This window comes from Plasmodium gaboni, chromosome 14, assembly GCF_001602025.1.
Source record: "Plasmodium gaboni strain SY75 chromosome 14, whole genome shotgun sequence".
Lineage (NCBI taxonomy): Eukaryota > Apicomplexa > Aconoidasida > Haemosporida > Plasmodiidae > Plasmodium > Plasmodium gaboni.
Genome location: NC_031494.1, coordinates 1310945 through 1323359, shown reverse-complemented (window position 1 = coordinate 1323359; position 12415 = coordinate 1310945). Strand labels below are relative to the sequence as shown.

The 12415-nt window shown below is 19.3% G+C and overlaps 2 protein-coding genes across 2 annotated transcripts in view; one reads left to right on the top strand and one right to left on the bottom strand.

Annotated features, from left to right (window-relative positions):
* Positions 1-367: 367 nt before the first annotated feature.
* On the top strand, positions 368-7102 carry PGSY75_1436200 (hypothetical protein; the record flags this gene model as incomplete). Its single annotated transcript, XM_018788052.1, has 1 exon — positions 368-7102. One exon carries the CDS (start codon positions 368-370, stop codon positions 7100-7102), a length of 6735 nt encoding a protein of 2244 aa, XP_018639424.1.
* A 35-nt stretch (positions 7103-7137) lies between these two features.
* The window catches only part of PGSY75_1436100 (putative membrane protein), a gene marked incomplete at both ends in the record, with an annotated part of 5893 nt that continues 615 nt past the window's right edge, over positions 7138-12415 (bottom strand). Inside the window, 3 exons of the mRNA XM_018788051.1 lie at positions 7138-7170; positions 7401-7517; positions 7670-12415. The exon at positions 7670-12415 is cut by the window's right edge and continues 615 nt beyond it. Of these exons, the coding sequence (XP_018639423.1) occupies positions 7138-7170; positions 7401-7517; positions 7670-12415 (4896 nt within the window). The remainder of the gene's footprint in view (positions 7171-7400; positions 7518-7669) is intronic.

Sequence of the window (12415 nt, the reverse complement as noted above, 5' to 3'; positions counted from 1 at the left end):
TTTTTTTTTTTTTTTGTGTACTTATATATATACTACATTTTATGTTTATTTAAAAATAAAAGTTGAAAATATTAATTAAATAAACATTTATAAATTTATGCATACGTTCGCAACATTTTAAAAAAATTTTAAAAAAGGAGAAAAATAAATATATACAGATATGAATATATATGTGTATATATTTTAACTTTTACATAAATAGATATATTTATAAACTAAACATATATAAAGAGGAATATATATATAAAAAGATATATATATATATATATATATACATATATATATTGTTTATATTTTTTTTTTTTTTTTTTTTTTTTGTTTCATGGGGTTATGTACTTCCTCTAGATATAATTTTTTGTAGAAAGAAATGTCCAATATAAAAAAAAGTATTTATTTTTATAAGGATTGGAGTGATGAAAATGAATCAGAATTTTACAGTGAAGAAAATAACGGTAGTGTAAATGAAAATAGTAAAAAAAGTTCAGCTAATTTAACCAATGAAGAATGTATAGAGAAAGAAAAAAGTATAGAAAACTCTGTACATCTAGAATATAATAATACATGTAAAAATTCTGGTGATTCTATATTTTATGATGTAAAAAATTCACAAGAGAATAAACATTCTTCCTTTGAAAATGAAAAGATAAAGTTATCAAAGAAATCGTTTTATTCTATATATGATGATACAGATGAAAATGAAGATAGTGATTATCAAATTTTAAAGAATAATCGCAAAGAAAATATGTTATCCTTCAGTAATAAAAAAAGGACGGATATATATGAGAAAGAAGGATTCATTAATGAAACATCTTTATATAATAATGACAATATGTTGTATGAACATAATAATTTTAACAATATAGATAACAAAATTAATAATAATATTAATAATAATAATAATAATAATAATATTTATAGTAATAATTTTATGCATATATATGACACAGAAGCACTCTACAGTGACAATACAGAAAAAGAAAAATACGATTCAGATGATTCTCATAAATATACGAGTTCAAATAATTTAACTGAGAAAATAAAAAGGAATATAATTATTAAAAATGTCTTAAAAAAAATTAACACACTAATCAACCATTTTAAAATGTATAAATCACAAATTAATTTTTCATATATTGGTATATTTACAATTTTAAAGAAATATTTGTATATTATAAAAAATAACAAAATGATTTTCTTAAAAAAGAAAAGATACACCAAGAAAATGCATTTATGCAAGAATAAAGATATGAAAAAAAAGTTCTGTAGAGTTAAAACATTTTATTGTTTGAAAAGAAAATTCTTATATAATGTAGACATTAAATTTTTGATAAAAGAAAAGCATTTTCTTAAATATTTATATTTATGTACCTTAAAGAAAAAAATACAAGCTCATTACAAGAAGGAGAAAAGAAAAACTGAAAAAGTCTTAAACAAATTGATAAAATATATAATAAATAATGAAATAAAAAAAAAAGGTAAAAACAAAATAAATAAAAGTACATCATATCATGATATTAGTAATATCAAAAATGGTAAATATAATATGGACAGAAAAATAAAAACTTACATTTTTAAAAATAAAAGAAGTTTACTCAATTATAAATTTTATCATTCAAATGATTATTCAGTAAAAAAATATCTAATTGATTTTTTTGGCAACATTAATAAGTCTCATGATCATAAAAATTCGGATGAAACTTATGTTGAAAATACAAATATTTATAACAACTCTTTTGATAAGGATATTACAAATATATGTACTATGGATAAAGAAAATATAGGTACATTTTATGGGGATAAAACTGATGAAAATGGTAAAAATTGTGTAAATGATGAAAATTATGAAGAGATTAAAAATGATGAAAATTATGAAGAGGTTAAAAGTGATGAAAATTATGAAGAGGTTAAAAATGATGAAAATTATGAAGAGGTTAAAAATGATGAAAATTATGAAGAGGTTAAAAGTGATGAAAATTATGAAGAGGTTAAAAATGATGAAAATTATGAAGAGGTTAAAAATGATGTCAATTATGAAGAAGTTAAGAGTGATGAAAATTATGAAGAGGTTAAAAATGATGAAAATAATGAAGAGGTTAAAAATGATGTAAATTATGAAGAGGTTAAAAATGATGTAAATTATGAAGAAGTTAAGAGTGATGAAAATAATGAAAATTATGGACAGATTAAAAATAATGTAAATGATGCAAATAAAACCTATGAAAATATAAATAATATAGAAAAAGAAAAAACAAATGAACTTGTTCATAATGATGAAATCTATACGACTTATATAAAAGATGAAACAAAACTAATGAATTCACAAAGCTTTGCAACATCACAAGATATGGATAATTCTATTAAAGAAAATAATAATTACAAAAATTGTTATGATATAGGCAATAATACCAATTCTATGGATAATTTAAGTGTGTGTAAAGAGCATGTTAACGATATGAAAAGAGAACATGATATCCATAATGATATTAATAATGAGGACAAAAATGATGATACGTATGAGGACAAATATTATAATAGCATAAGTTATATACATGAGAGTGTACAACATATTTCTTACGATAATGAAATTCAAAAGAGTTATAGTGATGAAATTATACCAAGTAATAGTGTTGAAATTATATCAAATCATGGTGATGCAATTGTACCAAAACGTGGTAATGAAATTATATCAAATCATGGTGATCAAATTATACCAAATTGTGGTGATGAAATTATATCAAATCATGGTGATCAAATTATACCAAATCATGGTGATGAAAATTTAAGTAGCGATTATGATCAAAAAAGCCTTAACTATCATAGCAGTAAAAGTTATATTAGTGATACTGAAGAAAATATACATTATGAAGAAAACATAAAGGATACTAATAATTATAACAGTGAAGGTTGCCTTAGTTATGATAAAAATAGTAGTAAATATGACAACAGTGAAAGTTATATTAATAATAATGTTGAAAAAAATGATGATCAATATGATGAAAAAGGAAGTATCCAATATAATACAAATTCATATGATAAAAGTTACAGCTATTATAGTGATAGTGTACAAAATGATATTTATTCTTACAAACGTAAATGTAGTGATGATAATAATAATAATATGAATTATAGCAAAGATAGCATAGGAATTATTAAAAGTATTACAAGTGCTAACTCTGAAGAAAAAAAAGAAATGAAGTACAATAAAAATACTACATATAGTTATGATTATTATGATTATAATAATAATGATGTTCATTCTTCTTATTATCTCTATGATCAAGATAAAGTTGATGAAATATCACAAAAAAACAAAATCACAACAAGAACTGGAAGCTTCATAACAAATAAAAGTGTTTATCAATACGAAAAATATAAAAAAGATCAACCAAGTACAAATGTTGTAATTCCATCAAAAATATATAATACTAATTTTAATGATATAGAAAACAAAATGGAAAAAGAAATAAGAAAAAGCTTTGAGCAATTTTTTAATATTCCTATACAATATAATGATATTAAAAAATATGAAGAAATAAAACATATTAATGATAATGAATATATGAAGCAAACAAAAGAAGAAATAAAAAATTTCGATAACAAAGATGGAATTAATATAATAAACAAATCTGATTATACCTTATCAATGCAAAATATAATGAATATAAATGAAGAAGAAAATATTCCCTTAAATCAAAATATGAAGGTAGAATCTATCAGCAACTCTTTTCAATCTGATGAAAATATTACTAGTAATAATAACATTAATACAAACAAAGAAGAAATAGAAGACAAAACAAATAAATATAATAACAATATATATAAAAATATAAAAAATAATCCTAATAATGATGATCACGATGTACATCTTAATGAAGAGGACATAATCATCGAAAAACATGATGACACAACAAATATGATAAGAAAACAAGAACAAATATATAAAATATATTCACGTTTACAAAATAGAATTTTAAATGATTTTAAAAAAGGTTGCTTAAAAAAAATGAAAAAAATATTTAATAAAAAATGTAAAAAAATTGAAAAGGATATTTCTCAAAATATACAAAGTGTGGTCCAAAATTATAACTTAGATGATATTAATTGTTCAGAATTTGTAAATATATATAAGAAAAAATCAAAAAAAAAGAAAAAGACAAAAAATGTAAAGAGCAAAAAATGGGCAGACAATGTGCACGTATTGAAAGATGAGCAAAGTGTAAAAAATACTGATGATCATGAAAATAAATTGACTGATAGATTTAACGAGACAGATAAAATAAATAACAGTGATAAAAATATTATGAATAACAACACTTGTTATGATAAAAAATGTGATATTATTGATAATTACACTTATAATGTTGTTCAATATGATGATGACACATACAAAATATATAACCCATCAGATATGTACCCTTACTATTATGTTACTAAAAGGGAGGAAGCTACATATAAAAATTCGTACTATTACAATGTATATAATTATGAACATTCAAAAGATAAATATGTAGAAAAGGATTTAATAAATTACGTTTATTTAAATAAAGGAAATGTTTACAAGAATGTAGAAAAAGATGAGAAAAATCAAAATAAAGAGTGTGACCATGGAAATACAGAAATCAAATTAAATATTTATCAAAGAAAAGGAAGTTCTGATTCAAATTCAAAGGAAAATATAGATATGAATAATTTGGAATGTACAAGTTTTTATTTTACTAAAAATGATCTGAAGAATAAAAATAAATTATTTGATCTTTTAAAAAATATTGATAAAAAAAAAAATTTACGTGATGTTATCTTTAAAATATTCACTGTTATAAATTCAAAAATGTTCAATGGAGATATGATTAATGAAAAGGAAAATTTTAAAAATAACGAAATTATGAAATATATAAAAACTAAAAATGTATTTAATAAAATTACATCATATAAGAACAATAGAAATGGTGAAAACAAGCAGAAGAAGATGAAAAAGAAGTTACATGGTTTTTTTATAAGAAATAAACTAAAATACGACAATAATAATAATAATAATAATAATATTAGTTATAATAATAATATTGGTAAGAATAAAAATAATATACAGAAAATAAGCAAACAAAAGAAAATCAATAAAATATTCTATCCTACAAATATATATAAAAAAATGTACCAGAAAATTAAAGAACATAATAAAAATAAGGAAGGAAACCATAAAATTATAGATACATATAATATGAAATATAAATTAATAAATGTACCAAATAAAGATATATATTTCCATAAAAATGAAAATAATAATATGGGTGTAAAGAAAACGTTGCCTGTTTATATTTATCGAATGATGATGAAACAAAAAAATAAATATATACCTATTAAAAAATTTAATTATTCATATTTATTTATAGAAAAAAAAAAGAAAAATTATAATTCTTCCAAAAGAAATAATAAAATTCTACCATATTATTATTTCTCTGATTTAAATAATATGAGTCAAAAAATGAAACAAATTTTATATTATAAGCCTATTGTTACTAACAAGAAAAGTATCTACAATGAGCACATACCAAACTGGGAATATAATAAAAATACATATATAACAAATAATATGATAAATATACATAAAAATAGTAACAATAATAATATGTATTATATCAGCTCAAATTTCGATGGAAATAGCATGTTTTTTGATGGTAATAATACATGTATGTATTATCATTCAAAAGATTATATAAGTAAGGAAGATATCCATGCAAAGTGTCTTATGGATGACTGTAGTGAATATTATTGTTCGCTAGACATGGAAAAAAGAACAAATGACAATTTTGATAATCATAAGACTATTTTAAATGATAACAAGCAAAAATATATAATTGAAAAGGAAGATGCCCATAGAGTATTATTAAATGAGGGAACTCATATAGATGTTGACCTTAAAGAAAAATTAAATGAAAATAAGGAAGAAAGCAATACTGTATGTGTAGATGATAATATAAAAGATACATATATAGTTAATGAAAATAATGAGTTAGTAAAAATGTATAACCATGATAGTAACCTTCAAATAATACCATCAACAGGTAATAAAAACATTAATGATAAGATATTTAGTTATGCCATAAGACAATATTATTACAATCTAAATAAGTGTATTCTTTGTGATAAAGAAAATAGTAAAAAATCATACCCTTCAATATATCATAATAATAATAATAATAATACTAATATGGTCGCCGAAAATACACATCAATATAAAGGAGACAGAAGAAACAATTTTAATATACAAGATAATAAAATCATAAAATTTGATGGCGATAATAATTATAAATATAATACTGTAAGTAATTATTATATAAATGATGACTCCTTATCAAAAGGGATAAAAAAAACAACATTAAAAAAAAGTAACAACATTCAAAAAAAAAATATAATAACTAATAATAACAAAACAAATAATAGAAATAATAGTAATATTAATTACTCATGTAATAGTGTGATACAAGTTAAAAATAATATAATAAATGTTAAACCTCAAAAACAAAAACAAAATGATAACAAAGAAATATATAATTTCTCAATTACTAATGAAAATGTCATACCATCCTATTACACAAATTTAGTAAATAAATACAAAAAGGATATTGGAAAATGTATACTGAAAAATATATACAACGGAAATGAATATATTAAAAATAGTAATATAAAATATACATGTATGAATAATACATATATGAATAAAATATACCCCAAAAAAAAAAATATATATACAAATAAAACATATATGATGCAAAATAAAAATATGAATCAAGTATATCAAAATGAATATGATAAACCAAATGTAACTAAATATCAACTAAAAGTAAAAAAAATTACTTTTAATAGTACAAATCAAAGTAAACAAATAAATAATACAAACTTCAATAATTTGGATTTATATAATAATAAAAATTATGATTATTTTTATTATAACAAAAATTACGATTTAAAAAACTCAATTAAACTAAAAAATAATAATATTGAAAGCTTTCAAATATGTTCCATAAATTCTCCAATAAATGACAAAGCCACAAATACAAACTACAAGCACAATGTTGAAAATATATGTATTTTTAAGGACTTTTAAAATAAAATAATAAAAGTGAAATTTACTTCAATTTATTAACTTTCATATTCACTTTGTAATACATAAACCTGTAAACATAATAATGTATATTTGAAATGTTTATTGTATGATATGATTTAAATAATAATACTATGAATAAAATATGTAATTTTTTTTTTTTGCTTTAATCATTTATTTTTGATTTATTATATATATATATAAATATATATAATATATATTATATACATATATATTGTATTTTTTTTTTTTTTTTTTTTTCTATATAATTAAAAAAAAAAAAAAAAAAAAAAAAACATACCTTGTCATTTTTATGCATCAAAAGATTTTTCTGTGGACATGGAATAACTATAGTCATATGATTATCTTCATCGCAGCGATAAATTCCTATTATAATTCTTCCCTTCTTTAAATATTTCTATAATGAAGGTTTAAAAATAAATACAAATATATTATATATATATATATATGTATATATATATATATATAATATTTTTTTATTTTTTTATTTTTTAATTTTTTTGTTTTTTTATTTTTTTGTTTTTTTATTTTTTTGCTTGATGTTCTTACTTGAAAGAGGAAAAAGAAATTTCTACAATGATATTTTGGATGGATATTTTTTAATATCAAGTCCGTTTTAATTTTTTTTTTTTTGTCTACATATGTACCATGAATAAAAGAGTTTATGGTCGATATATCTAATGAATTTTTTTTGATAGGAAATGTATATCCTATTAGATGATACAATAATTCATCTATAAATATACTAGCTGAAGTAAACTGTAGAAAATATAGATAGAAAAAATAATTATCTACAAAAATATGTTCTATTTTTTTGTATATATTTTCTACAAGTAAATTTCCATAATTAAAAAATTGTATTTGTTTTTTATAATTTTCTACAAATAATAAATTATGTGATTTATTTTTATTAATATTATCTATTTGTTCTTTTAAAATATTTACGTTAGTTAAAACATCATTATTTAAATATTGAATTGATAAAGCATTATTTAATTCTATTAATAAATATAATTTTTTATTTTTATTTTTTTTATTATTTTTTTTGTTATATTTTTTTATTTCCTTTATATTTGATTCATTTATTGGTTTTTTTATTTTTTTTTCTGATATTATATTATTACTATAACATTCACTTTGAGAATATTGTTTTTTGTTTTTTTGTTTATGGTTATTTATATTATCATTATGTGTATACAAATTGTTCATAAAAGCTGGGTTATGTCTATATTGAATAGATAATTTATTTTTTAAATAATCATGATATTTATATTTTTCATTATAACTTTTAATTTGATAATTAATAAAGTTTATATTTATATCTTTTCTTCTAAATATATTTTCTATATTATTATATATAATGATTAAATCACTATCATTATATTCGCACATATATTCCAAGAAGTTTATATTTTTTGTTTTTTCATTATATGATACAATATTTTGATAGGAATCTAATTTTAAATAATTTTTAAAAATTATACATTTTTCACATACTAAGATACCAGATAATATTAAGTTAAATAGAATAAGTGGTGATTTTTGAATATAACAAATATTATATCTATAAGGAAATAAATTATTATTGTATATATATGAAGGTATTTGATCACTTAATATAATTATATTATGTTGTCGTTTTTGAAATAATATTTTTAAAAAAGTATTTAAAGATTGTGGCCAATATATTAATATTATAAAATTATAATTATTATAATGATCATCATAATTGTCATTCTCCATAATATCATTCGAAAAATGTTCTTTTTTTTCTTTTAATTTTTCATTTTTATTATTCTCTTTATTATTTGTTAAAAAAATTTCTTCCTTCTTATTATATATATTTTGTTCAATAAATGAGGTACGATTTTTATGGTCACTTTTGGAATGATCCTTTCCTACATTTAAATTTATCTTTTTATTTATCATTTCATTTTTATTTTTATTTTTATTTTTGAGACTGAAAACTTTATAAGCTTCTAAATAATTTTCCACTTTAAAAATATTTAAGACTGGATTAAAATATATATTATCTTCTTCTCTTAATTTACTTATTTCTCGATGTTTTTGGGAGAGATCCTTATTATAATATTCAAAGTAATTATTCCAATTATTATTAGAACAATAATTATAATTATTTTTATTATTATGTTCCTCACTACTTTGATCATTATTAGTTCTGTATGTGTTATATTCTTCAACAGTCTCTTGTAAACTTGATGTGTCTTTTTTTTCATGCTTTACAAATTTTTGTGTCCTCTTTATTTTTATTTCATCTATTTTATCCAACCAATCCAATTCTATTTTTTTTATATGGGTTATTTTGTGTAATAAATTAAAACTATCCGTTAACATAATAAAATATATATCAGGGTCAAGATATATATAATCGACTGGATTTAATTTGACTTGATTATCTTCATCAATTATTCCTATAACAAAAGCGTTATAATTCATATACATATATTGAACGATAGTAACAAAATGAATATTTAAAAAAGCAGCTGGGAATTTAATTTTATAAATATTATATTTAATTCCTTTCATGTAATTTAAATAATTTGTAAATGAATTAAATATTGTACTTTCATCAAATTTGTATGATAAGAAAGTTTTACAAAATGATTTCTTAAATTTATTTTCATAATATTTGTTTCTTATACTTTTATTACTTTTTATATTTTTATTGCTATACATATTATTTTTACTTTTATTTCTTTCATCATTGTTTGTTTTATTCTCATTTACAAAATGCACCTTATTATTTATTTTTTTTTTTATTCTTTTTGTTCTTCCATAAGTCTGGCTGTTATATAACCAATCATTATTTTTATTTATTTCTTTAACATTTTTATGGTTTATATTATAATATGAAAAATCGTTGCTATCAATATCTTCCTTATCTATATTTATTTTGTAATAACCTTGCTCATTATCTCTATATGTTCTAGTCTTCTGTTTTTCAATGCTTTGAGTATTTTGATTCATATAAATGTTGTTATTCTTTCCATTACGTATAAATCGTTTTGTATAGAAAATAAAAAACATATTTTTTAAAAAATTATAAGATCGTTTATTATTTGTTTGATTTTGTATATTAGTTTTTATACGTTTAGATTTAGTTGGATAAAATAAACTTTTTAATTTCATATTGATTTTAAAAAAAATATTATCATAATATTTATATTTATTACTACTACTATTATGAAGACTTTTATATCTTTTTAATTTATTATATTTTTTTTTTTTTTTATTGTGACGTTTTATCTGCCTATCAAAATATTTGGTTAATATATATGTATGCTTACATTTAATTTTTTGTGGAGTATTCATAAAAAATAATAATATTAATAAAAACATCCCATGGCAATCATCCACAGTTTTTGCAAATAATTTCATTTTCAAATCATTAAGACATAAAATATGTCTATTATATCTTTGAAGTAATATATTTTTATTACACATATTATTTAGAAAGATAGATATATGCTTATCATATGGTCCAAAAGTATTAATTTCATTATATCGTTTTAATGTCTCCATATCATTATTAATATTATAATGTGTATTAATAATATTATTACATATAAATATACCACTACTATAAGTTATTATTTTTTTAATTTTCAAAGGCATAGGTTTATTTAAATCATATAAGCAAACACTTATTTGACACATATTTTTCTTATTTAATAAACGAATAATATTCCAATAAAATTTTATAGGTAGACTAGTTAAAATAATAATTTCATCTAAGTTATTATATGTTGATTGTAATTCATTTATTATAACATATAATTGTATTGGTTTTATATGTCCTATAATAACAAAATAACATGATCCTATATTTGGAATTTTACCATATATTTTTTTCTCTTCAACTATATAATTTTTTAATGATCTTATTTTATAATGTATATATGTAAATGTCATAAATATATATAATATATGAGCAAATCTACCTTTAAATGAAAAAGGGAAGCATGTACCTTTTCCTAATGCTGCTGTAGTAACAGTTTGCATGCCTGAAAAAACATAATCATATAATTCATACTGACCTCTACAAGGTTGTTCAATTAAATAATTTAAACATGCATAGGTATATATCATTACAAATATTTGTACTGATAATTTAATCAAGGGTATATTTAATTTATTGTAATTATTATTCTTTCCAAATAAATCTTCAATACGTAAGAAATTTAAAAATCTTAAAGGACATGATAAATATAACCAATGTATTTTTTTATATTTTATATTATTAAAATAAGATACTAAAATATAAAAAAATGGAGTATTTAATAAATTCAATAGAAACCAAAAACTTAATATATAATTAGATGAAAAAAATAAAAATAATTTTATACACATATCATATAAAATAAAATATTGTAAATAACCTTCTATAGTATTATATATTTTAGGTATTTTACTTGTATTCCAATTAAACATACCCCTATCTAAATCATCATTATTACGATATATATATTTATGTACCTTTAACCATAATATATTTAATAATAATGTTATTATTATATCAGCTATAATAAAAGCACTATTTTTACAAAATTCCATAAAATTTATTTTTATATTTATTATACATTTTAAATATAAATTATGCCATTTATTAAAATTTGTATTCTTATTTATTCGTTTATTTCTATCATAAAAACTATCTAAAGTATAACTATTTATATTGGAATGATATCCAGACCAAAAATAACTATTATTTCGTTTATTTTTATTTTTACATAATATCTTATTTAATAATAAATAAACATATTTCTGTTTCTTATTTATATATTCTATATCCTCATCACTACTTATATCATTTTCATCATCTAAATATATTTTGTCATGTAAAAATGAACCAATCATCTTTTTCGTATCTTTCTTTCTATTATATAATAAGGAACTATCATGTTGTTCCATCATTTCATTATATATACATAAACCTTTATTATGTATTTGATAAATATTTTGAACATTTCTTGTTTTTCCATTATAAGCATAAGATTTATATGATACATTTTTTTTTGTTTTATTATTATTCCCTTCTTCAACAAAATATTTATTTTTATTAACATAAATATTTTCTTCGTCATTCCTATTTTTAATATTCACACTATTATTATTATTATTATTATTATGATTACTCAATTCTATATATCTAATAATTTTATCTTTTATTTTTATTTTTTTCCCTTGATCATTAAAACATATTTTTTCAAACTCTTCAGAATTATCTATGATATACTTTTTATGGTCTTTTTTTTCTTTTTTATTCATTCCATA